General features: G+C 48.0%; 1 protein-coding gene across 2 annotated transcripts in view; it reads left to right on the top strand.

The window, feature by feature from the left end:
* Positions 1 to 26520, top strand: part of ERCC2 (ERCC excision repair 2, TFIIH core complex helicase subunit) — a 1037455-nt gene that overhangs the window by 356262 nt on the left and 654673 nt on the right. For both annotated transcript variants that reach the window (XM_069644679.1, XM_069644680.1), the window contains exon 10: positions 14696 to 14829. In XM_069644679.1, the coding sequence (XP_069500780.1) occupies positions 14696 to 14829 (134 nt within the window). The remainder of the gene's footprint in view (positions 1 to 14695; positions 14830 to 26520) is intronic.

Here is a 26520-nt window from a genome sequence, read left to right as displayed (position 1 = left end):
AATAGTTCTTTATTTAACATCAATTTTTAAATGAGCATTCGTTAAAAAGGAAATTTATGTAACAAGGTAATTCTACTTTAAAATACTTTTCAGGATCAGCACAAGTTTAGTGGATACTCTTTAAAGAGGCTTTTTACAGACTTCCTACACCCTAAGGTGACTTCATTCACAAGGACAGTAATGGCATTTATCTATCACACTGAATACACTTTGCAGATTCTGAGGTTGCAGAAAGGGAAGATTTAAGGAAGGAAAAAGATTAAACAGGTTCTCAATTCAGACGAGGACACTTAAATCTTCCAATGAGATCCAGACAAGCCTTTCCTAGCAATAACAGTCTAAAACAAGTTACCACCTATGAGGGACAGAAGTATCAAAGTCAATGGACTAGAAGAGTCTGCAGGGAGCCAGGACAGCCAAAGTCAATTGGAGCACAGTCTATGGAGCTCAAGCACTTCTTAGATAAAAAGTCATGCACAAAGTTAGAGAGTTTGTAGAAATCACTTCTAGGGTCACACGCTGTGAAGCCTGTGGAAAGCAGAGTTGGAATCAACTCTAAGGTAAGCTAATGTAATTCCCAACTGAGAAGAACACAGCTAAAAAGACACTGAGTTAAGTACCTGAAGTCTAAACAGTACCTCTGTTTTGAAGAAGAGTGGATTCTGTCCTATTGCAGTAGTGCAGACCCTGGGCTCCTGAGCCCCAGTCGTGGGACAAGAGGGAGGACGTCTGGAGGGCTCCTGCGGCAGCAATTTGGAGATCGTCGGCAGCTACGGGCTCTTTTTGGATCAGCAGCACTTCGCAGTTTCAGCGCTCGGTAAACAGCACCGTCGCAGATCTTGGATACTGGTTGCGCTTCCTTCACTCCATGGGTCCTGCACTCTGGTGAGGGGGCTCGACCTCGGGGCTCGGGTCGTCCTGCTTCTGGAGCGTCCTTAGGAGACTCCTGAAGCTTCTGGTCAGATTTTGTTGCACTCGACTATGGATTTCTCGACCACTCGGTTCTTGCAGCAGCGAAGAAGTACAGCCAGTCAGGGAAGATGCTCCAGTGGAGTTTGTCTCGGGGTTAGTTGGTACCACTAACCCAAGGGAAGAAGTCGTCCCTTCCGGAGCTTCTCTGTCGAAGTGAAAAAGGACTTTCAGCACAGCAGCAGGGCTTCACCTGGCAATTCAAACGTCCAGGAGGATGGAGCAAGCTCCGTTCACGGTTTCTTCGTCAGGTATTTTTCCCAGTGATCGACTGTGCCTCTAGTTCCAGAACCCTCGCCATTTAAGCAGGTTTTCCCCCATACATGCACAGCCTAGGCTGTCAATCAAACATCGGGGTGGAAAGGACAGCCAGCCAGCCAATCGGGACTGGTTGCATTCATGCACTCCTAGAGACAAAGGACAGGGGACTTTCGGGAACCTCCCTCACATCCTGCCTTTCCAGACACACTGGAGCCAGAGGCAAGCTTCAGGGATGAAGCCTGCCAAAGGCAGAATGAACAAAGGGCTAAAACCTGGCTCAACGCACAGAGTAAACCCCAGGAAAGACCTCAGAAACAGAAAATGGCAAAAAAAGACAACCAGGACTATTTTGACAGAAATTGTTACCCAGGGTGCTATACTGCAGCTGAGGGTTCAGACTGCGGTACAAAAGCACAATGATAGGAAAATTAAACCTCTGCCACCAGCCATTTAAAGTAGTGAGGGTAACATAAAATTGTTACATGAGAATTCAGGATACGGGACTAATAGGTAACGCCCCAGCACTCCATATAAGATGGGGTGTGCTGGACCTACAAAGAGGAAAGGTAAGTAAAGTCAATTTCACTTTACTATTCTTGGGAACAGTAGTTCACACAAGAAAAGGTATTTAAACTTTATGAGAAATCTAAAGGATTTCTCTGACACTGCACTGAGGGTGCTGTGTGTCACCATACAAAAAGTAGATGCCTATGGGGTTTGTCAGACTCCAAAAAGGAAACACATAATCTAAATCAGGTCAAAACACATGAGAAAAAGGTCTCACTCCAGGGTTAAAATTTAAAGTCCCAAAGTCCAGCAAAAGAGCTGGGGGTCTCTGAGGTTGAAGGGAATTTGCACTGAAATGAGAATTCTCCCTAACAGTTACATTGTTACATACCAGCTGTGTTCTGTCTAACCTTTACTTCCCCTTTAACTGTATTTTTGCAAAGGTGATACATATAAGTGTTTTCACTAACCTTAACTGACGTCACTCTGTGTGGATATGAAAAGTTACTTGCCTGCATTATTATAGTCTTGGGAGGATAGCTCAGGGGCAACGTGCTCGCCTTGGAAGCAAAACGACACAGAGCAACACAGATTTGATCCCGGGTCCGTGCTTAGAAACCTATGGGTATTAAGCACGTTATGAATATATCATATCATATTGTTCCTTTTCCGAATCTTATTCCATTTTTAATTGAATGTTATTAGTAGTTGCTGAATTTTAGAGTTGCTTGTGTGCCTTGTGTATATATATAAATAAATAATTATTTTGATAGAACTTTAAGTGAGGGTTTCCTTGGATCTGTGTGTGCGGATTTCTCTGCACTGCTCTACTGCTCACAATCCTCCCTCCTAAGGCAAGCCTGGCTGATCTGCCACTCTACCGACTTGGGTAGTGCTGGCCTATATTAGAAGTTGGGGCCCTAAAACCAAGAGATAAGTCTTATAAAGTCTAACCCCCCGTTGGACTTCAGAAAACCCTACGATAGGGTAAAAGAATGAGTGAGTGTGGAAAAAGGTGGGAACAGACCAAAAATCCAGCAAAAAGTGCTGGGGGAGTGACATGTGGAGGAGATTGTACATAAAAATGAAAATGTACCCTAACATGCTGTCATTCAAACTTGGGGTTGGGTGGGTATGTCCTTCTAGGACAGCCAGCCGCCCAGTTAGATCTGGATCTAAGCAGGCACACTGGAAGACAAAGACCTGTGGAATTTTGGAGTCCTCCAGCTTCCTGTCCTCCCAGACACACTGACGCCTTCGGGCGGGCTTCACAGAGGGATCCTGGCAAAGACCAAAAGCACTCAATGGCCTCCCCACCCAGCACGGCAGAAGAAGTATCAAGAAAGTACAAACCATTGCGGGTTGGTGAAAAAAGAAGAATGGAACCATTTTGGATCAATTGTGTCCCATACGTCCCTTACCGTAGATGCGAATGCAGTCTGCATTGTAAGTTTCACAAAATTGGTAGAAAAAGTATCCACTGCCACCAGCCACTCAGATGGATTTGTTACTGTAACCAAAAAGTTACATGATAATGGAAAAAAGAGACAAGTGTCCCCTCAACACACCACATAAGGTGGGGGGTTGCTGGTCTCACAGGAAAAGTGTAGGTAGGATAAAATGTACCCTCCTAACCTTGGGAACCGTATTTCTCGCAAGGAATACAAATAGAACCAAAGAGGGCCGCTCAAGGAGCTTCCTGTAGCACTGCACATAAGATGCTGTGTGCTACAATAGAAAATTACAAATGACATAGGAAATCTGCAGGAAAGCAGACTCCATAAAAAGCAACCCAAAAAGGGGTGCCCAGAGTACAAAACCAGAATGGGCGAGTGAGGAAAAAGATTCCCACTCACTCAAGAGAGTCAGAAAAAAATCTAGTAATCCAGCAAAACGTGATGGGAGGGACTCACCAGATGAGGATCAAACAAGATGGAAATACTACCTAACATTCACCCTTTATACCTCTACCCAAGGAAGACTTACCTCATCCTTTGGATTTCACTATCACCATTTTGCTGATGACACTCAAATATTGTTCTCCTTTCCTTCCTTCACTGCTGCCACCTCGGAACGGATTACTAACTGTTTCACTGCATTTCATCACTGGATTGGTCTCCATTGCCTTATGCTGAACTCTTATGAAGTCTTCTTTCTTCCGGCTTCAAATGACATCCCTACCCTCCCCTCTCTCCTTCCCGCCTAACCTTCTTGCTCATAATAATCAAAGCCAGCCCAACTGATAGCAGCTTGGCTAAAACTTCACTAACTTGCTAGAGTAAGTGAAGTTTAAGCCACCCTGCCCTTTCCACCAGCCTCCCTAAAGTATCCCACCAATGCCTCCAGTGCCGCTTAATAATGTCATTTTGTCTATTTAAATAATCCTCCTCTTTAATTTGAAGCAGTTTCCCCCTTAGGTTAATGTTTCCTTTATAAGTCATCTTTGTACTATTTTACAATAACCCTTTGTGGGAATGCCTCTGCCATCTGTAAATGCATTATTGTAAGTCTTTTCTGATCGATATTGACATCCCTGTTGTTCAAATAAATGAAATGCAACACAATGAGTACTTACCTCTGTGTCCTGTGATGCGTACCTTTTTGAGCTACACACCCTAAGGCGTACCTCTGGTCCAGGGTGGTAAAGGCTTTTCAGAAGCAGGCCTTTGCCACATTTCCCATTGGATAACATTGGATGTCACCCGGCTGTGCTGCCAATTTTCCTGGAGTGCCTGGTTCTCAACCTGACCTCTGCATCTGTTCATTGCGGTCTCCTCTGTTCTCCAAGGGTTGTTTGCCGTCTGGCTTTCTCATTGCCCTAAATAGCTCTATGGAACATTCAACTCCCTTTAGAACTGTGCTAAAGTGACTTTGTGGGGTACTTACCCTTCCCATGGCCATGTATCATGTATTCCCCTGTGCTTTAGGGAGTTCTAGGCCAAGAAGTAGATTTTTTTAATGTACCTGTGATCCTTTTCACTTCTCTGTCTGAGAATAGATGTACACTTTGGTCACTGTGGAACTTTTTTCCAGAAGTTAATTGCAATGGTAACTGTGTGTACACTATGTTGTGTACTTCTCTGTGGTATAGGAGGAATTGTACCATAATGTCGCCACCATTGTGGCGACATTACTACAGTTCGCCGGAGCGTGGTACAAAAATCCTGACCCCCATTACTGCGCCCAAGCAGAGCGGGGGTGTCCCCCGCTCTCCTTGGGATCGGTAAAGGAAATTGGGGGCTGCAGGGCTGTCCCCTGCTAACCATTACAGTAAGTGGGGATAAGATTAAAAGAAAAAAGGACCCTGCAGCGTCAGCACTGCCCCACCTAAGTGAAAGGAGCTGACGCCGCAGGGGTACAAGGATGCCAGCGGCACACAGGAGTGCGCTGCAGTAAAGGTAAGTGGTGGGGGGTGGGAGGGTTGTGGTTTTTAGGGATTGCGGGCCGGTGCAGGTGGGCAAAAGTGATCTATTTGATCACTGCGCCGCACCATATTTGCAGACATTTTCGACGGCGTAATTACAGGCGGCGCAGTGATCACATAGATCTGTATAGGACGTACATTAAAATATAAGGGCGAGGAGAGTCTTCACAATGCTTTCTGCATTTATAATATACTTTATATTTACCACTTTGTATTATCAGCTCAAGTACTTTTTGCCCTATGTGATGGTGTGACTGCCATGAATAACCACTCTAAAGCTCCAGTAATGTTGCAAGGGTATTTATTCTTAAAACGGACTAAATGGTTGTAGATTCTTAGGAATTATCTTTAGGATCTTTTGGGTTCTTTAGGGAAGTTGGCACTGGGGCCATTCCTTTCCAACTACTTCCCACTGATTTTGCCCTCCCGAGCCCAGATGTCCTTAAAGGGGATTTTAGTTGCTATTGGATCGGGAACACCTATCTGTCTTTAGTCTACCTTGGTCTATTGGTGGTTTGCCTAAGGCACTGGCTGACTGTCTCCAAGGGGATTTTCTAACTGTCCCTAACCTAGCCCTGCTTACTCTCCTAGAGATGTTAGGGATGGTGCCTCATTCCACGCTGCTCCACCAACTCGGAGTTCACACACTTTCTCACCTGACCCTCCTCTAACCTAGGTCCCAAGATGTTTTCCTCCCACCGTACTCCTGTCCCTCCGCTCTCACACTCCGCCTTCGTCACCTCCACCCGTAGATATTACCACTCTCCTTACTCCTCCACTTCCAACTACTTCCACTCCCAACTACCACTCTACTAGTGCCTCTACTACTACTTCCTTCCCTCCTCCTTACTACTACACCTTCCACTCCCACTCTACCTCTCCCACTACTGTCACTTCCAATATTGTCGCAATCACTCTCTAACACTCACAATCACTCTTTCATACTCACTACCGTCCACTGCTACCAATTACCTTCGCTACCACTACTCTGAACTACTACTGCCACCACTACTTCCTACTCTGTAACTATTGTTCTCTCATTACTCTCACTCACACACCCGCCATAGACTCCCTCTCTCCAATAGCTCTGCACTCCTTTTGCTTTAGCCTCCTCTGGCCTCTCGGATGTCCTCCTCCACCCCTCACTCAACTAGCCAATACTGCACACTCACCAGGCTTCCCTTTAAATAGCCCAGCCCCCTCCCCTGATTGGCCAACTCAACCTGCCCAAAAATGTACCTTCCTTTAGTGGGTGTGACAGGGGAAGACAAAAAAGGGATGGCTTCTAAGCCTTGCCCCCTCCCAGTGTTGTCACACTCATCACATTCTGTGGCATTGTGGAGACCACCACCCTGCAGTCCCAGCGTTCAGCGTCTTTCTTGAGGCCTTGTCCCGCTGCCCTCTGCTGCAACCCTTGCACCGCCACACGAACGGGTAAGGCGAGTTTGGGAGGGGTCCTGACCTCGCTCTGGCACCTTAGAAGGGAATTGGGGTGCAGGCTCCCTCCCTTCCTTGGCAAGGCCTGATTCCATGCCGTGTATATGTGTAATATAATAATTATATGTATTTTTCAGCATATCTGTGGTGTATTTCCTAGTGATAAGAGTGCGGGCTAATTATACCTTTGTGTCATCCTCCTACCCCTTCCTGAGAGCTAAGCCTAGTCTCTGTGCCACAATACTTAACTTTGAGAGGATTGGTTTTGGTTGGGTGTCTTTGCCCCCACCCTAGGGTTAATGGTTATGCAGCCCTCAAAAGGGGGTGGAGGGCGTGTTGTACAAGCCAGATTTAGGAAAACTACCTAGTGCCCCAGTGGCTACCAATAATTCTGCATTTTCTATTTTTTTACTCACATGTGGAAAAGGAAAGCAGGGGAGACTGGGGGCTTTAGGAAAAGGTTCAACAAAAAAACATGTAAAATTGGGTTGAGAGCCCCCAAATTGTAAGTCCAGTCTCCTGCAGCGATCACTGGACTCATATTTGGATGTAATGGCTAGTAAAATAGTGAATTGTATCAATGCTGCGGAAAAAGTCTCCAGAGAGAGCATCCCAGGCTAAGAAGGGTGTGCAACATCTACTATTGGTGTCCAGAATGATTGTTCGAGGGGATTGGGTCCTCCAACATATTCCATATCTATGACAGGTAATGTCCACAGCTGTGCTGCTTCGGAAAATCTTTGGTGCCTGCATCGATGACATCGATGCGCCGTCCCTGAGGACCTCCTCCAACGGCCGACGTCACCCGATGTGATAAGTAGGACGCACAATGCCCATAGCCTCAGTTCCGTTTGTTCCGCGAACGTGTTCGCTTCGTGAATCTCGGGACGCCTCGACTCTTTGGAGTTTGCTGTATTCTTCTCGGTTCGTTGAACCTGTTCGGTTTTTGTGAAGACCTGTTTGTGGCGATGTATACTTCGTCTTCAACTCCGCGTCCGGGCTTCAAGAAATGCGGGGACTGTGGGTCCAAGATATTGGTCACGGACTCGCACAATGCCTGCCTCTGGTGCCTCGGGGAGGCCCACGATACGGACGACTGTGTCGACTGCCAGTCACTCACGGCCAAGGCCTTGCGGGAACGCAAGAAGAAGCTGTCGGTAGGTCGGGTGTCTAAGCCCCGGAAGTCGAGGTCTTCGGGGCTTTCGACGGATGACTCGAGAGGCGACTCTCTGCGTCATTGTCGGAAATCCAGTGGGTCTCCTTTCAGGAGTCAAGTCTCGCCACTCCTCCGCCTCTTCGAGGCATTCCCCGTCCTCTTCCGAGGACTCCGCCCGTCGGCGGGTCGCTTATCCCACCATGCAAGCGACACCGGAGGAATGGGCTTCCTTCGGGAAGCAGATGTTAGCGATTCTTGAATCGCAGAGCACCGGTCCGTCCGCACCTTCGAGTGGGGTCGGTCGGCACCGGTCGAGAGACACCGCTCGTACGCCTTCGGGCTCGGGTGGTCGGCACGGCTTGCAGGAAAGTTCCCGCTCGGACAAGGGTAGCCATTCTCGCCATGCCCGTTCCAGGTCCCGGTCCTCGACGCGCTCCAGACCGCGTGATCCTGTGCTGTCTTCGAAGAAGATGTCGACGCCTGTGGCGCCGAGGTCGTCTACGATTTCTCTCGAGGCACTGCCTCCGAGTGGTCGTCGACACGGTCGGCACCTAGGTCGTCGAGAGACATGCTCGGAGTTCCGGCTTTGAGGCATGTGTCGACGCCGTCGATGCTGGCGGCGCTGCAGCTGACGTCAACGCCGATTCGCTCGACGCCGTTTCTGTCGACGCTGGCGCCGACTCGTTCGGCACCCTCGACGCCTTTGGAGGCGGTGGTGTCGGAGGGGCCCTGTGGCACGGGGTTAGCCCCTAGAAAGGCTCTGGCTAAGGTCAGGCATAGCTTTGGTCCCCAGGTGTCTTCCTCTCACCGCCTGGAGTACTTTTCAGAGGGTGATGAAGGCTCTGATGAAGGCTTGGTTCCGGTTACGGTATCAGATGAGCTTCTCTCGGGCCATAGCCAGTTTGATGACCTGAGGCAGTCACTGCATGATGCCAGTGGACTGGACACCTCTCCGGAGGTGGAGTTTTGTAGGCTGGAGCCTGGCACTCATGCCGATTCTTCCTACCGGCTCCTTATGTCTCGGGTCACCAAGTACTTGGGATGGTCGGCTCCCCCAGGGGAGTTCGTTCAGGATGATCTCACGGACATCCTTGATCTTGGTCCCCCCACTGACCCGGTACTGCCGTTTCATATGGCTCTGCAGAGAAGGGTGGCAGCGGCGTGGACTGCTCCGGAGAGTCTCCCGGCAGTGGGCAAGTCTTTGTCGCGAAAATACCGTCCAGCCAGTAGCGACCCCTGCTACTTGTCCAGGCACCCCACTCCGGAGAGTTTGGTGGTGCAGGCGGCTACGGGCCTGGCAAAGCAGGCGTCATATCCTACCATCTCTCCGGATAGGGACGACAAACGTTTTGACGGCTGGGAAAGAAAGTGTTTTCTTCAGGGGGTATGGCGCTTCAGGCGGCCAACTCCATATGTGCCTTGTCTCGTTGCACACACACTCTGTGGAACTGTGTTGCATTAGCGGGTGAACATATTCCCGAAGGGGACGAACGGGATGGTTTCCTTGCTATGGTTCAGGATGGCAAGGATGCCATGTGTGAGGCCGTTCAGTCGGGTTTGGACATGGCAAATTGTGTCAGCCAGACCATGGCGAAGAGCACAGTAATACGCAGGTTTGTGTGGTTGCGGAAGTCTGGGTTCGCTCCTGATGTGCAGTCCCGGCTCCTCAACATGCCCTTTGACGGTGAACATCTTTTTGGCAGCAAGGCTGACGAGAGCCTTGAGAAGTTGCAGACCTCCAAAGGTGCAGCGAAGTCGTTGGGCGCTGCAGTTCAACAACCTCCGCCTTTTCGTCCTAGTTGACAACAATGGAGGGGAGGTTTCTTTCGCTATTACTCATCCTTCAGTAAAGCGAGAGGAGCTAGCAGTCTAAGAGGCCACCGTAAGAGTGCCAGAGGTGGAAAACAGGGTACTCGAGGTGCCAAGGCCGCTCGGGCAGTTGCCTCGTTGCCCTCAGGCAACGCCGCAGCCGCTACCTCTCAGTCATGAGGCCAGGTCCCATGGTTCGCCGGTTGGGGTAAGGCTGGTGCAGCATCTTGTAGAGTGGCGAGCCATTACTTCAGATGTGTGGGTTCTGGAGATCATAACCCACATCTACTGTCTTCCCTTTCGGCAGAGGCCTCACGACAATCCACCTGGGAACCTCTCTTTGAAGAGTCCGGATCCGCTCCTTGCGCAGGAAATTCAAGCCCTGCTGGAGAAAGGCGCTATAGAACTGGTGCCTGTAGCGGAGAGGAACAAGGGATGGTATTCCCCTTATTTCTTTATTTCGAAGAAAGACGGGGGATTGAGACCCATCATGGACTTGTGCGGTTTGAACAAACTCCTCAGGAAGGACAAGTTCAAGATGGATACTCTCTCTCAAGTCTTCCAGGCCCTTCAGCTTCAGGACTGGTTGGTGTCTCTCGACCTCAAGGGTGCTTACTTCCATGTGCCGATCCATCCCAAGCACAAGAAGTACCTGAGGTTCGCGGTTGGCGAATCGCACTTTCAGTTTCGGGTCCTGCCGTTCGGATTGACCTCCGCCCTGAGGGTTTTCACGAAGCTCATGGTGGGGGTGGCAGCGCATCTCAGGAAAGGGGGGGATTCACGTCTATCCCTACCTGGACGATTGGTTGATCAGGGGGAGATCTCCCGAGCAAGTCCTGGATCATCTGTCCGTCACCTGCCACTCCCTTCACAAGCTGGGCTTCTCCCTCAATTTAAAGCAGTCCCATTTAACACCAACACAGTGGCTCCAGTACATCGGAGCAGTGCTCGACACATCCCTGGGGCAGTGTTTTCCTCCCCAGGTGAGGGCTCTTCACATTCAGCAGATGGTGCACAAGTTTCAGCTTGCCCAGAATCTCCCAGCGTCCGAGTTCTTGAGACTGCTCGGCCTCATGGCATCCTGCATTCTTCTGGTGCCAGCGGCTCGTCTGCGGATGAGATCTTTGCAGTGGGCACTCAAGCTCCAGTGGTCTTAGTCCTCCGGCCGGCTGTCGGACCCTGTTCAGGTGCCGCCCTCGGTCGCCCAGGACCTTCTGTGGTGGGCCGTCGAAGGCAATCTGATGAAGGGGGCCCCATTTTGGCTGCCCTGGCCAGAGGTGATGATCGTGACGGACGCATCCCTCACGGGATGGGGAGCTCATGCCAACGAGTTGACAGTCAACGGTCGTTGGTCTCTGTCGGAGTCCAGACTCCTTATCAATCTGTTGGAGCTGAGGGCCATCAGGCTTGCCCTGAAGGCTTTTCTGCCGACTGTGCGAGGAAAGAGTGTCCTGATTCTAACGGACAACACAGTGGCCATGCACTACCTCAACAAAAAGGGGGGGCAGGGTCACTTCCTCTGTGCAGGGAGGCGATGCAGCTTGCGTTGTGGGCCATCCAGCAGGAAGTTTCGATCTCGGCTGTTCATCTGGCCGGAGACGACGAGACGGCGGACGCTCTGAGCAGGCGGAGCACGATCTCTCACGAGTGGGAGCTGGCTCAGGAGATTCTCCTGGAGATCTTCGCCCTTTGGGGGACCCCTCAAGTGGATCTCTTCGCCTCCAGTGTCAACCGGAAGTGCGAAAGGTTCTGCTCGTGGGACTTTCCTCCAAAAGGGGCCTTAGGAGACACGTTCGTGGTGGAGTGGTCATTCCGAATGCTGTACGTGTTTCCTCCAGTCCTCGTCATCCCGCAAGTACTGCAGAGGTTACGGAGGTTCGGTTCCTGGATGATCCTCATTGCTCCGGCGTGGGCCAGGAGGACGTGGTACCCTGACCTTCTCGACTTGTCCATCTGCCCTCCACGTCGTCTTCTCTACTGAGACGATCTGCTCTCACGGGAGGGGGTGTCAGGTTCTCCATCCAGAGGTCAGATCCCTCAACCTTCACGCTTGGCTACTGAAAGGTTGAGGTATAAGGATTGGGACCTCCCTGAAGACGTGATGGAGGTGTTGCTCTCGGCCAGGCGGCCGGCAACAAAGTCTCTGTACCGTTGCCGTTGGAGAAAGTTCTGCGACTGGTGCAGAGTAAAGAATGTGGATCCTTTTGAGTGTGACATTCCCATGGTTCTATCTTTTTTGCTTTCCTTGGCCAACAGGGGCTTGCAAGTGGGGACCATTAAAGGTTACCTGGCGGCGCTGTCCATCCTTAAGCGCTCGTCTGAAGAATGTTCCTATTTTAAGATTCCTTTAATGTCTCATTTTTTGAAAGGGCTCACTAATGTGTTTCCTCCGTCACCTTTTCTGGTGCCCGGTTGGGATTTGAACCTTGTTCTTAAGTTTCTTATGGGTGCTCTGTTTGAGCCTTTGCATTCTTGCCCTTTGAGACTGTTAACTCTGAAAACTGTGTTTTTGGTTGCGGTTACTTCCGCTCGCAGAGTGAGTGAGTTACAGGCACTTTCAATTAAGCCACCCTTCACTGTGTTTCATAAGGACAGGGTTGTCCTTAGAGTTCGTCCTTCCTTCCTTCCGAAGGTGGTTTCGGAATTTCATTTGAGCCAGAAGGTTGTTCTTCCGGCGTTCTATCCTCCTCCACATCCTGGTGAGGAAGAGGAGAGGCTCCATAGGCTTGATCCTAGGAGAGCGTTGAGCTTTTATATTTCGCGCATGTCCCGGGTCAGAGTGGACGATCAACTTTTCATTGGTTACGCTGGAAAGCGTTTGGGACAAGCTGTGACGAAACAGACTTTGTCTCGTTGGATTATTTTAGCTATCTCTGAGGGTTACCGCTTAGCGAGTAAGGACCCTCCGGCTAGCTTGCGGGCCCATTCTACCAGGGGAGTGGCTGCGTCTACTGCCCTGCAGAGGGGTGTTCCTATTCGTCATATCTGTGATGCAGCCACCTGGGCTTCAGTACATACTTTTGTACGTCACTACTCCCTCGAGTCCATCAGAGGGCAGGATCTGGCCTTTGGCAAGGCAGTCCTTTATTCTGCAATTTGATTGGGCAAGCTAAATTTGTGTTCTAAATTCTTTTCCCACCTCCTTGCTTGGTACTGCTTTGGGAGTCTGTCATAGATATGGAATACATCGGAGGACCCAATCCCCTCGAAGAACAAGTTACTTTCTTACCTGGTAACTTTCTTTCGATGGGATGGTCCGACGACGTATTCTATATCGTTCCCTCCCTACCTTCCCAGCTGCGGAATTTCTTTTGCGATTACAGCTTGCGTTCCGCAAGGCCTTGTGTGTCTGACTGGCAGAAAACTGGTGGCACACGTTCTGGGGAAAAAACTACAACTGAGGCTACGGGAGTCGTGCATCCTACTTATGACATTGGGTGACGTCGGCCGTCGGAGGAGGTACTCGGGGACGGCACATCGACGCAGGACGCAGACGGCAAAGATTTTCCGAAGCAGCACAGCTGTGGACATTACCTGTCATAGATATGGAATAGGTCGTCGGACCATCTCATCGAAAGAACGTTACCAGGTAAGAAAGTAACTTGTTCTTTGGTGGGAGAGGGGGGCCCAGAAGGTAGGGCGTCTAATGTTACCACCCCTCAGGAATGATTGGCCGTTGCCGGCCAAGTACAGGTCTCCCCGCAAGAAAGTATGGGAATAGGTGCAACTGATGGTATTGATGGTTGAGTTTGGGAGGGGGATTTGCCAAGGGACGAGTTAGCCTCTGGACGGGAATGAGTGTGGCTGATAGGCTCCTGGTGAGCAGCCCCATGGGTGGGAGCTTGGCTAGTGAACCAAGCCAGGACCTTGACTCCTCATCTGCTGTGTAGGACGATAAGCTCTGGCTGGAATCCCTGTTGGATGCAAAGCTTAAGCCTCTCCAGATAGTTATTGACTCATTACAGGCATTTAAGTCAGGAGTCATGAGTACATTGGCCATCATGGACTACTCAATTAGAGCGTTAACCAAAAAACGGTCAGATTATGGTTTGGCTGCAGTAGGAGTGAGGGGGGCGGGTTGAGCCTAATGGGAAGGCCGTGCTGGCGAGGCATACATCCAAAGTGAGTAGTGGTGAGGATAGGGAAGTCCCTGTTGTTGGTGGGAATGGGCTTGCCCCGAAGATGAATAGGGCAATTGCTAATTGTAACACTGGGAGGACCGGCTGGAATGAGCTAAGTTCTAGTACTGGGGAGGGGTTCCTCTGGGACAAACTGCCTTTGTGTGTCGGACAAAACTACTCTGAATCTACCACCCGCAGCGGCACCTTTTGTGGGGATAATCACAGGCTTACCAGGGCTCTCAAAGGGTGGATTTCAGTCAACTGTCTCACTAATGAATAAAGCGACTCATTGGATATATACCAATTTGATCGGGCCTAATATTGACCCAGGTGTCATCCTCATGGCAAGAAGGGTAGGCTGGGTCGGCCCAAAGCCTAAACAAATGGAGGGGGACTGTGTAGTGGTGTCATTTTCAGACCCAATGGTGGTCAGTTATCTGACCATCCCCAACCTCTCGAGTGGTTTGAAACCCAATGGTGGTAGACTTTTTATAGTAGCCTAGTCCCTTTGAAGAATTTTTATTTAGGTCTAGAGAGGCGGGAAGCTCCGGGGAAGGGCCAGTGTTGAAACTCTGTGGGGCTGGTGGGACCAGAGTGAATGTTTTTTCTAAGCCCTTAGTTGGACTTCAGAAAAATGGTCCTAACACTGATATGCTATGTTACAGTGTATAACTGTTTGTTATTAATGTATCTATTTTCTAGGATTGTTGATAAGACCTTACGCGCTGTTATTCGCTGAAAATTACTGTTTTTCTGCATAATCTGTGTTATAACTATTTGTTTCGTTTAGCCCAACATGCTTATTTAACGTAATACAGAGCCTAAGTGTGATTTTATAATAGTATACCAGTTTAGTGTATTCTTTGTGGGTGACTCTGGGGATTAATTTCCTTCCTTCCTTGAGTTAAGACCGACTATTCTGCCACAGCTATCATTATAAGAGAGGTCTTCTCAACCTTTTGGTAGGAATGCTTTTTGACATTGGTAATGAATTTTGATCAATTTGTGCAGGATCAAGGAAACAGATGCACAAAAGCTGAAGGATGAGTACAGGAGAATGGTGGAGGGCCTGAGAGAGGCCAATATTGCTCGGGAGACTGATGTCTACCTTTCCAACCCTGTGCTGCCTGACGAGATACTGCAAGGTGAGCTAGAAATGGGGGCATGGTAAACGGACAGTGGGATGGATTTATGAATGGGCCCTGGTCTCAGCTTTGTGCAATTAAGGTCAGTACCACTCTGGCAACATGGGCAAAAACACATGCTCACATGGGAGGTCTATCTTCGTGGCTCAGTAACAGTAGTTTGGGTCTCCCACATAGGGAGAACCGTTTAAAACAACCTGCTTGGGCAAGTCTGGCTGGGTAGTTGTTAAATAACTCCTAAAGAATTTGTTGGGAAGATGGGCCACAGGCTTTCACTTGTGTGTTAAAAGCAAGTGATGGCTAGTCAAAGAATGCCCTTATGAGGGTCCAAGATGGGGGGCTCCTATCTCCCTTAGGTCAGAGCGATGTCTGTAGACTTATTTGATTATACCGTACAAAACTTCAATTGGCTTTCCCATTCTCTGAAAGCTACAGGCAAGAAGCCAGTAACAGTTCACCCCTAGGACTGCCTTAGGGATGACCTGGTTACTCACCAGTGATGTCCATTGCAGTGCGGCTCTTCCTCATCGGTCCTAAATAATTTTGGGTGAATTGATGTCCCAAAACAGGTAACCAGGCTTTCCTATAAAAAGAAAAGTGAAAAGCAGTGTCACCTCCTTTCTTTTTTTTTAAATTGATTTTTATTGACATTTTGTATATAACAAACATTAACATACCACTTCCTCCCTTTTCCCAACCCAACTAGATGCCCATCCCCACACCCCTGACCCCTTGCATAGTACAGGTTGAAATATTCATTAAGTCACTGAATGCCAAGGATTTGAATATGCTGAAGGCAATATTGGATGTTATAGTCACTTTGTAAAAAGTTAAGTACCTCATCCCAGTCTTGTGAGAATTTCGATTGATCTTCTTGAATAGTATATGTAATCCACTCAAGTGCAACAAAGCTCCATACTCTGGATAACCATTCGGCAAGTTGTCAATAAAGCTGCCAATTGCAATATAACAACATTTTTGTTTTGAACTGTGTTTCATGTTTGCCTCCAAGATCAACAGTACATTAAACTTGAGAGTACTAGGTTTTAACTAACCAAATTTGTGGCATATGGACATCAATTTCTGCCCATTATCCCGTCAGAATCTTGCAGCTCCACCACACATGTGCCTAACACTCAAGCGAGCCACACTGTCTCCAGCATTGATCCGAGATAGATGATTTCATTTTATGCAAACCGACCGGCGTACATTGCCTTGAGTTAGCAGTTTGTACCAAAATTCCCTTATTTGGTTTGAGCAAGTAAATTTGGGAATATCTTTCCAGAGCCGCTCCCATTCTGCTTCTGAAATGTGTTCTCCCAGCGTTAGAGGCCAGCAAGATCTATAGTACGGGTGGTATTAGGGTGACCTCATGTATAATTTTGTATACAATTGAAATTCGAGCCTTATTCCCTTGGTTAGAGATGGCACATTTTCCAAATGAGGTCAACTCTGTGGTTGCCGCCTGTTTGTTCGGGGGGAGCAAATATCGAGTGCCGGACCTGGAAGTACTGAAGCAAGCTATTTCATTCAGTCCCAATTCTAGTTGGCATTGGATAGAAGACTTAGGGTCTGTGCCTTGAAACATGTCTCGCAGTCCATACAGCATGCCTGTTTCCATTTAGTGAATGCCAGAGGATCGAGACCCGGTGTAAACTTGGGATTAAGAAACAACAGCGTAAAGGGTGTGGGAAATGTAAATTGATATTGCTTTACAGCAATATCCCAGACTTCTTCCACCAAGCTCGTATTTCTGCTCTTATGGATATTGGGGGATTGGTCGCTTTTGGGAAGCCATAAGGTGTCACAAAGCTTTGGCCCTCCTATTGCGTGTTCCATCTTTACTCACCGTTTCTCAACGTCTGCCCCCCACAATCCTTCACTATTCGAAGTTGAGCGGCTAGATAAAACTTTTTGAAAATTTAGAAGACCTAGACCTCCCCTATTTGTAGGGGTAATTAAAACATTCTAAGCTACCCTTGGAGTTTTGTTATTCCAAACAAATGCAGATATCGTTCTGTGAAGCATTTTGAAAAAGGTGTCCGGGACCCTGATTGGCAGTACCTGGAAGAACTAGAGTGCTTTGGGGGAGGATAACTATTTTTATCGTATTGATTCACCCAATCCAGGAGATCGTTAACGCACCTTATTTAACTAGTTGGCTCATTTATTTCAGTAAGGGAGGATAGTTAGCCTCATACATCCTGGCTATTTCAGGGGTTATGGTGATGCACAAACCTTCCACCGATCCATACCTCTTTCTCTCTCTCGTTCCACTGAGGGTAATGTTCTTACCGGATCGGATATAAGGAGCAGCATATCATCCGCCTCAGCCATAATTGTATGCAATATCCCCCAAAACCTATTCCTTGAATATCTTCAGTTTGTCGGACCCTAGCAAGGAACAGCTCAAGACAGATGGTGTATAGCACCAGTGACATCGGACAACCTGCACAAACTGTCAACTCCTCGGACGCCCAATAAAACACAACCAATGCTACAATACCAATGTGTTCTTGCCAAAAACATACCACTGAACAGTCGAATCCAGAAAAGTAGCTACTGCCCTCTGACTCAGTCTCTCATGGTTGGGACAGTCTTCTTTTGACCTCACTTATCAAGTGTCAAAGATCACAAACCAATTAACAGGTTTCAAAAGCTTTTCTTCCAGGCTAATAAATGGTGCATGCCACAAATCCAAGCCCAACCAAACAACTTCAATAGATGCGAGCAGAGGAAAATGGTAAAATCCACTTTTTGAACTAAGCCCAGACACAGTTACAGGGCGGCCCAGCCTCGAAAAACCTTCAGAATGGGTTGTGTTCTGTTAAAGGCCCAAACTTGTCCAACCTCCAGACTGGGGTAAAAGTTATGAGAACTACTTTTTCAGCACCACAAAAGATTCCAATTCATTGGCTCAAACGGTGCAACCCGGCCACAAAGCCCTAAGCACCAAAGGTAACTCGCATGTTTGTAAGCAGGCTGTCATGGAAGATCCCTGCAGCACAAAAAACGATCCCCCATGCATTCTGCCCAAACTCAGCTTAGTGTGAAAAACTGCCCATTACACCGGTAAGGATGACGCAGACAAACTCAAAAGGAATCAATGTGTTAGAAAGTCATATATTTTGATTGAATCACATCGCAGAGAATTCTGATCCTTTAAAGAACACAAGTCTATGAAATAGCCCAATTACAAAAAACAGAGCCCTGAGTTGCAGATATGCTGTGCTGCTGAATGTGTTTTAGCATCTTATACAAATCCCTCTTCACCGTTCAGCTCAAGGCCAGGAGGGGAAAGGTGGCATACATTCTCCTTGGATAAGAGGAGACCTCATAGAGGGAAAATCCACATGGGGGTACACAATTAACCTCCTCAGAAATAGGACCCAAGTATTTCTCTTCCACCAGGTAGAAAATAAAATGACCACCACTGGATCCACCTGAACTTGAGCAGCACGTGTGGTAAATGCTGAATTGGAGAGAACACAAAGAATCCCTCTAGCCACTGAATCAAAGTGCAACCGCTACCTCATTGCCTCTGACAGACTTGGGCTCAACCCTCCAAAATGTAGCCTCATAGTCGTGAAGAGATATAACCAAGATCTACCAAGCCGCACTGTAGTCCGATATGAACCCTGTCTGTTGAGACAAAAACTTTCCAAAGTGACACACCAAACTCAAGTGATTCGACCTGCAGATTCTCCTTTTCATGAAGATGAATCTCTGACGGAGATAAGAGAGACTGGATTACTAGCCCAATCCTGACTGTTAAATCTGCATAGCCCCATCATCCCACTTTGGAAACTTTCCTGTTTAGGTAGGTGTGGACTGTCTGACCTGATCTTATGTGCACATTGCACCCTTTGATCATTGGAAAGAAATCTGCGTTTTCTCAACTGCTGCCAAATGTCTTCAACGGCACAACTAAGACACCTTCACCTGAGACCCCTTGCTGTATGTTAGCTATTTTTCAATATGCCAGAGATACTGTTGGCCATAGTCTCCACGCACGGAATCCGTAGAAATGGGGAAAAAAAGGGATATTTATTCAAATTTCGGCTGAATGAAAATTACAAACAGATGAACATTTGGAGTAAATATCTCATGCAGTTCAATTATAGTGAACAAGACGAGCAGGGGTTGTGGGGGTGTCTCCTGCCCCCTTGTTCACTATAATCGCAACAGAGGTTGTGGGGGTGTCCCCCGCGACCTAAGCAAGAATGTTTTCTTTTAAGAAATGACCCTGCTGCACCGGTTCACACGCACGTAAGTGAAGGGAACAGTTGTCGCAGAGGAACTGAGCAGTCAGCGGCACACAGCGAAGGGTGGCGCCAAAAGGTAAGTAAGAGGGTGGAGGGAGTCCCGGTTGCCCGAATTCTCTGCGGTCATAAAAACCGAAAGTGATTTTTGTTTAAATGACCTTCGTTTTTGTCTCTCTGACATTTCACATTCGAACAAATCATGGACAAGCTCCAGGCACAGCGACTAAGCAAGCGTCTACCTGTTGTCTGAGAGTTCTGGACCCAACCACTCATACTTTATTGAACTGGGACTTTAATGAAGACCGGGACAATTCCTACCATCATAGCTAACATTGCACCCATATAGAGTGTCAAAATGGGGCTGAATATATTTGGAAAAGACTGCCATCCAATGGCCCAATTTGTCAACAAAGGCCTGAGGCAGAGCACCTTCCCCAGATATTTATGGAACAGTCCTCCAATGAACAGCAGGGAATGAGGTTTAACATTTACGAGCCAGCAGAAATCCTGCAGGACTGAAAACACGAGTTCCACATAAGGCTGCTCTTGGCAAAAAGTCTTTGACTGCATCAGCAATTCATCTAAGTGATAGAAAAGCATAACAAACTTACCATGAGGGAAGGCCAATGATCAGATCTGCCTACAGCTACCTTATCCGCCCTGTCGGCAGCCGCTGCAGTCTTCCTCTTTGCACCCAGCTGCCATCTCACAAACCATGTTAGTCTGCTAATGGTGTTAACTGCGATCGTGGGCAGGCTTGACCATTAATGGCCCCCTGCTTGCATCTCTACTTTAGCTTGGGCTGGCATGCCGTTACTGGGCAAGCCCTCTCTAGACCGCGGGTGTTAACATCATATTAACAGAATGCATGGTGTAGCAGAAACATCAGGCAGACAAGTCATTAACACAGCTGTAATCAAATGAAATGGTATTCCTCGTTAAAGATTCCAGGGTTTAGACTTGAGATGCCAGCTACATTTCAACTTAGAGAATGGCTTTGCCAAAGACCTGTATAAAAGACAACAAAAGAGAATTAAACCATGAGATGCTGCAGTATGCCTTCAAACCAACCATTTGCTAAATAAGATGTATCACAAGCAAGACAGATGAACAGAACACAATAGACACCCACATACCAGCAGGCTGTTCATCAAGCACCGCATAACACGTGACAACGGGGCCAGCATGGGAGTTGACTCAAGGACAATACCACCCTAACAAGAAGGGCTGATCCCAATGAAGAGATGACACTGCCAAGTGCGGAATTTTACAGAACAGTGCCTTTGTTTCAGGTATTTTCCCAGTAGGGAGAAGAATGCAACATTATGTGTACAAATGGGAGGAGATCATCACAGACCAGTGGTTGCTAGGCACAGTATGGTACGATTACTGCATTGAGTTCCTGATTTACCCGAATGACCTGCCAAGAAGGAAATCATGCTTACTAATGGAGCATCTTCCACTGTGCGCTTAGAGGTTAATATAATCCTTCAAAACAGAGCCGTAGACAAAGTACGATTAGGGGTACACAACAATGGCTTTTATTAAGGCAAGATGCTTCATACTGTGCTCTACATGTGACTGGCAAACAAATTTGTCAGACTTCTGAAATTCAGGATGTCAACATTGCAAGACTGTTGTTGAATTTTAGAGACTAAATGGATATGTTGTACAAGAAAGATGCATACCTTTATCTTTACATGCTCTCGGGACACACAAAGTACTGTAAGTTCATTTTGAGGGGATTGTGTCCTCCGACGCATTCCACATCTATGACAGGTAATGACCACAGCTGTGCTGCTTCGGAAAATTTTCGGCAGAGGGCGTCCTGCGTCGATGACGTTGATATGTTGTTCCTCAAGGGCCTCCGTCGAGGGTCGACGTCACTGGATGTTATATATACGACGCACGGCGCCCGTAGCCTCAGTTCCATTTTTTCCGCAAACATGTTTGCTTCGGAATCTTGGCGAGCTCGATTCTTCTCTTCGATAGCAATGTCGTCGTCTTCTACTACCCCGAAGTCGGGCTTTAAAAAATGTCGGGACTGCGGTTCGAAAATGTCCATCACAGACCGCACGACATCTGCCTCTGGTGCCTCGGCGAAAGCCACACCACCAACAGCTGCAATGATTGCCAGTCCCTGACGTCTAATGCCTTGCGGGAACGTAAGAAGAAATTAAAGGTATGTAGGGTGTCTAAGCCCCATAAATCGAAGTCCGCTGGGCTTTCGACCGATGACTCGATGGGCGACTCTCTGGTCGGAGAAAATCGAGGGGGTTCAAAAGAAGCCGGCAGGGAACGGGCTCGGTCCACCACTCGCACACCTTCAGGCTCGGGCGGTCTGCGCGATCATCAGGAGCCGTCGAGGTCCCAATCGGACAAGGAAGGTTGCCGTAGCTGTGCCAGATCCAGGTCCCTTTCCTTGACGCCATCAAGACCGTCGGAACCTGTGAAGCCTTCGAGGAAGTCGTCGACGCCATTGGCGCCGTGTCCTTCGAGGGACGCTCTCGGGGCTCCGCTCTCGAAGAAGTTGTCGACGCTGTCGGAGCCTCGTTCGGCGTTGACGCCGATTACCTCTGCGCCCTCGATGCCGTTTGTGGAGGATTTGCCGAGGTGCCCCAGAGGGCTGTGGAAACTCTGAGGAAGGCTCTCAGTCAGTCTGTGAGGCCTGTTCCTCCTCCCAGATTGGAATTGCTCCAGCCGTTGGATTATATTTCGGAGGTGGAGGAAGGGTCTGATGAGGAGATGGTTGTGCCTCCTGATGTCCCTGATGACCTTTTGTCTGGGCACAGTCAGATGGAGGAACTTCGTCAGTCCTTGCATGACGCCAGTGGTCTTGACACCTCTCCGGAGGTGGAGTTTGGCAGGCCTGAGCCTGGGACGCATGCCGAATCCTCCTATAGGCATCTCATGTCAAGGGTGACTGAATACTTGGGGTGGTCTGCTCCACCTGTTGTTTTTGATCAGGATGACCTGACGGATATCCTGTACCATGGTCCACCCACTGACTCGGTGTTGCCATTTCACATGGCTTTGCAAAGAAGGGTGGCGGTGGCTTGGACTGCTCCGGAGTGTCTCCCGGCAGTGAATAAGTTGCTTCCGAAAAATACCGCCCTGCCAGTAGTGATCTCTGCTACTTGTCGACGCACCCTACTCCGGAGAGTTTGGTGGTGCAGGCGGCTACGGCCCCCGCGAAGCAGGCTGCGTACCCTACCATCCCTCCTTATAGGGACGATAAGCCCTTTGATGGTTGGGCGAAGAAGGTATTTTTTCTCTGGGGGTATGGCTTTGAAGACAGTTTGTGCCTTGGCGAGATTCACTCACACTCTGTGGAATTGTGTAAAGCTCCTTGGTGTGACTGGAGGTCTGGCTTGTGTCAACCTTTGTGTGTTTAGGATATCTAGGGAAGATCCTGTCTATACGTTCAATTTGGTTTATATTACCTGCTGTTAGAGAGAATTCTCATTTCTGTGCTAATTCCCTTCACCCTTAGAGACCCACAGCTCTTTTGCTGGACTTTAGGACTTAACATTTTTATCCTGGAGTGAGTGAGACCTTTTTCTTCACTCATGTATTTTTGATCTGATTTGGACTCTGTTTCTTTTGGTTTTTGAGTCTGACAAACTCCATAGGCATCTACATTTTGTATTGTGACACACAGCACCCTCAGTGCAGTGTCACAGAGAAGTCCTTTGGATTTCTCATAAGGTTTACATACCTTCTCTTGGGTCAACTACTGTTCCCAAGAGCAGTAAAGTGAAATTGACTTTACTTACCTGTTTTTTCTATGTAGGTGCAGTACACCCCATCTAATGTGGAAGTACTGAGGGGGTTACTTAGTAGCCCCTTTTCCTACTTACTCATGTAACATTTTTTATGTTACCCTCACTACATTTAATGGCTGATGGCAGTGGTTTAATTTTCCACAGGCTGAATCCTCTGCTGTAGTATATAGCACCCATGGGTGACCATTTTGTCAAAATGGCCCTGGTCTTCTTTTTTCGCCATTTCTTGCTTGTGAGGTCTTTCTTGGTTTTACTCTGCGCGCCAAACCAGGTTTAACCCTTTTGTTCATTTTGCCTTTGGCGGGCTTCAGTGCTGAAACCTTCCTCCGTCTCCAGTGTGTCTGGCAGGGCAGGAAGAGAGGGAGGTGCCCGGAACTCCCTGTCCTTAGTCTCCTTGGTTACCTGAATGCCCCCAGTGGCGATTGGCTGGCTGGATGCTCTTGTAGGACAGCTACCCTGCTGTGTGCATGACAGCTAGGCTGTGCATGAATGGGATAAACCTGCATAAAAGGCACAGTCTCTTGAACAGAAGGCAGAGTCGACCACTGGATGAGACATCCGAAGAAAGAAACTGGAAGTGAATCTTGCTGCACCCTCCTGGACCTTTGGTTTGCCAGGTGAAGCCCTGCTGCAGTGCTGAAGCTCCAACTTCGTATCGATTCAAGAAGCCTGGAACTGATGACTTCTTCCCTTGGGTTGGTGGGACCAACTGACCCAAAGACGAATTTGACTGGAACACCTTTCCCTGCTGGCTGTACTTCTTCGCTGATGCTGGAACCGAGTGCCAGGGGTCAGGACCGCCAGAATCGAGTGCATCGTCTTTAAGCTGGATCAGACCTTCAGGAAGCTCCAGAAGACCATCCCAAAGCAGGACGACCCAAGCCTGAGCCACCTCAACAGAGTGCTGGATCCCAGAAGCAAGGGAAGCCCATCAAGTGTCAAGAACCGGGGTGGTGCTATTGACCGGTAGCTGAAACCACAAAGTGCTGCTGACCTGAAGAGAGCCCGTAGCCGCTGCTGACATTCAAACTGCAGTGCAGGAGTCCTCTAGACGTCCTCCCTCTTATCCCCACGACTGAGGCCCAGGAACTCAGGATCTGCAGAACAGAAGCCAGATGGATGCTCTTCTTCAAACCTAAGGTACTGTCTTGACTGAAGGGGTACTTGCCTCTTTCATTTGTAGCTTGCTTGTTCTCACTGGAGATTTGCAGTAGCTGCTTTTTGCAGAATTGATTTCCGCTCTGCCCTTCACAAGACTTACACCTTGTGGCCATAGAGGGATTCATTTTCTACAAACCCTAAATAGCATTGGCTAAAACGTTTGTGCTATTTACAAGAAGTGCCTCAGCTTCCTAGACATTGTTCAAATTGACTTTGGCTGTCCTGGCTCCCTTGGGACTCTTCTGACCCATTGACTTTGGTTTTAACTGTCCCTCATAGGTAGTGCATATGTTTAACTTGTATTGCTGGTAAAGGTCTAACCTAGACTTCATTGGGAAATTGCAAAGTATTCACATGTTCTGAGAACCTTTTCCTTCCCTAACCTTTTCCAGAGTCTAGGTGCAAGGAGTGAAAAAGAGCAGAAATGAGAAGCGGCACCAGGAGAGGGAGCAGCAAGGAGGAATTGCAATTGCAAACATAGTACAGGAATGCGATTACAATGACATAAGGGAGGAAAGGCAGGGAAGAGTGAGACCATGGAAACACTTAAACACAATAACAGGAAAGTTAAATAAGAGATGAGTCAAAGAAAAGAGAAGGACTGGAGAGAAGGGGTAATAGACGTGCTGGAAGGAGGAAAAAAAAACCAAATAGCCGCATTATAGATAGAACGAAGGGGGTGTTCAGCCAAAGGATCGAATACAAAGGATAGAAATGCGATAGGGTCGAGTCAGAAGGACCGAAAAAAAAGTTTGAATGCCTTTTTCAACATGTATTTTTTTGGGGGGGTTTCCGTATAGGGAAAAAAAGTGGTTTTTACACCAAAAACAGGAGCTTGGGGGGGGGAGGGGGGCGGACCCCCCCTAAAAAAATAAAAATCAACCTTTTTGTTTTCGGTCCTTTTGACTCAACCCAATTGCATTTTGATCCTTTGTATTCAATCCTTTGACCTATAACCAACAAAGGGGCATGAGATGGGAGTTAGGAAGGCCAACCAACAGAGTAGAACAATAGTCAATGCAAAACAAAATGAGTGAAACAATATTATGTTTAGTCGCAGGGAAAGTTAAAAAGGGGCAAGTACGACAGATTCTAAAGTTGTGTGTGCGCCCGGATGTGGGGGTTGGGACTGCCTGGACCCGGTGCACATCCTTGTGCCTGAATGCCTGTTGCTGGGCAGATGCTGTGGCCAGGTGCTATCCGTGATAGAATATCCACTGCCAGTTGGAATGGTGCCAAACCTTGCCATTGGTGGTGTTGGGCAGCTCCCAATCCAAATCTTGAATAAAATGAGTGCTTCTGCAGCCATTCACCAGATCATCGTGGGAGCCAAGACCCCTAGGAAGAAGAACAACCTGCCGACGATCTGAGGACGACTCATGCAGCCAACCAGCATCATCTCCTGTGACGTCCGGTGAAGCCCTACTACTCTTTCTTGATCTCAAGAAGGCCCTCGTTGGTGCTTTGACCGGTAGGGACAACCAATCTTAACCCCTGCTCGGAGATCTATGCCTTAATCATAACCCCTGTTATTGCCAATCTCTTAGTAAATTTACCTGAAAAGTATAACTTTGGAGATGGTGACTTTAGAGCACAAGGCTTCAAATCATATTAGAGCTCGACTTACTAAGTGCTTGGGCAACTGTGTTCTGGTTTGTCTAAAAGTTCTTTCTTTTCTGAATTTTACACATCTCAATGCTTACCTGTGTTGCGCTGGTTACTGAATCAAATGCCTTCTTCTCCTAAGGGTGAATGAAAATATCTAAATTTCTGTTATATTGTAATTGTGTGATTAATAATGAGCTAGATATTTCACTTGCTTATGTTTCTAAAGGCCTGATAAATCATTGTGTATTTTTGTACCTAACTGTCTAACTTGAATTATTGCTGGTGTTGTGCTGTGTGCACTCGTATCCCTAAACCACTCTCACACCCCTTCTAAGTCTAAGCCTTAATTCTCTGCTACCTTCCCTCAATTGGGTTGGCTAAACGTCAGCGTCTACATTTGCAACAAACTAGATTGGCCTCTCACAATTCACCCCCATTGTTTATTTTGGAAATCCGACTTAACAGAAACATAGGGTCAAATGGCGCCAATGTGTGTTTCCCATGTCTGGCCATGTCAGCCATGCTTAAAACTGCATGTGGTATGACCTGTAGGCCAACCCTTGCTGCTGAACGCACAGTGTGATGCAAACAATGTAATACTTAGTAAAACGCAGGCCGCAAGGTTTGAGTGTTAGAGTACAGTCATTTGGAGTTGTTTTTTTCCAATAGTCTGGGCTGAGTGCCAGCGGCCTTGAGTTGGGCACACCACAGGCGTGTTTCTAGGACAAAAGCCAAGGTTCTAGCAGAGAAAAAAACAAAAGATGACAAGATACTGCGGAAACTACAAATCCCCATCTGAATTGTAGTTTTTGACGAAGAGATGCTTGGCTAATATTTACACAAGAATGGTGCTGTCCACTGAACACATTTCT

This window comes from Ambystoma mexicanum, chromosome 2p, assembly GCF_040938575.1.
Source record: "Ambystoma mexicanum isolate Mex_15411 chromosome 2p, UKY_AmexF1_1, whole genome shotgun sequence".
Classification (NCBI taxonomy): domain Eukaryota; kingdom Metazoa; phylum Chordata; class Amphibia; order Caudata; family Ambystomatidae; genus Ambystoma; species Ambystoma mexicanum.
This window is presented reverse-complemented; position numbering and strand designations above follow the sequence as displayed.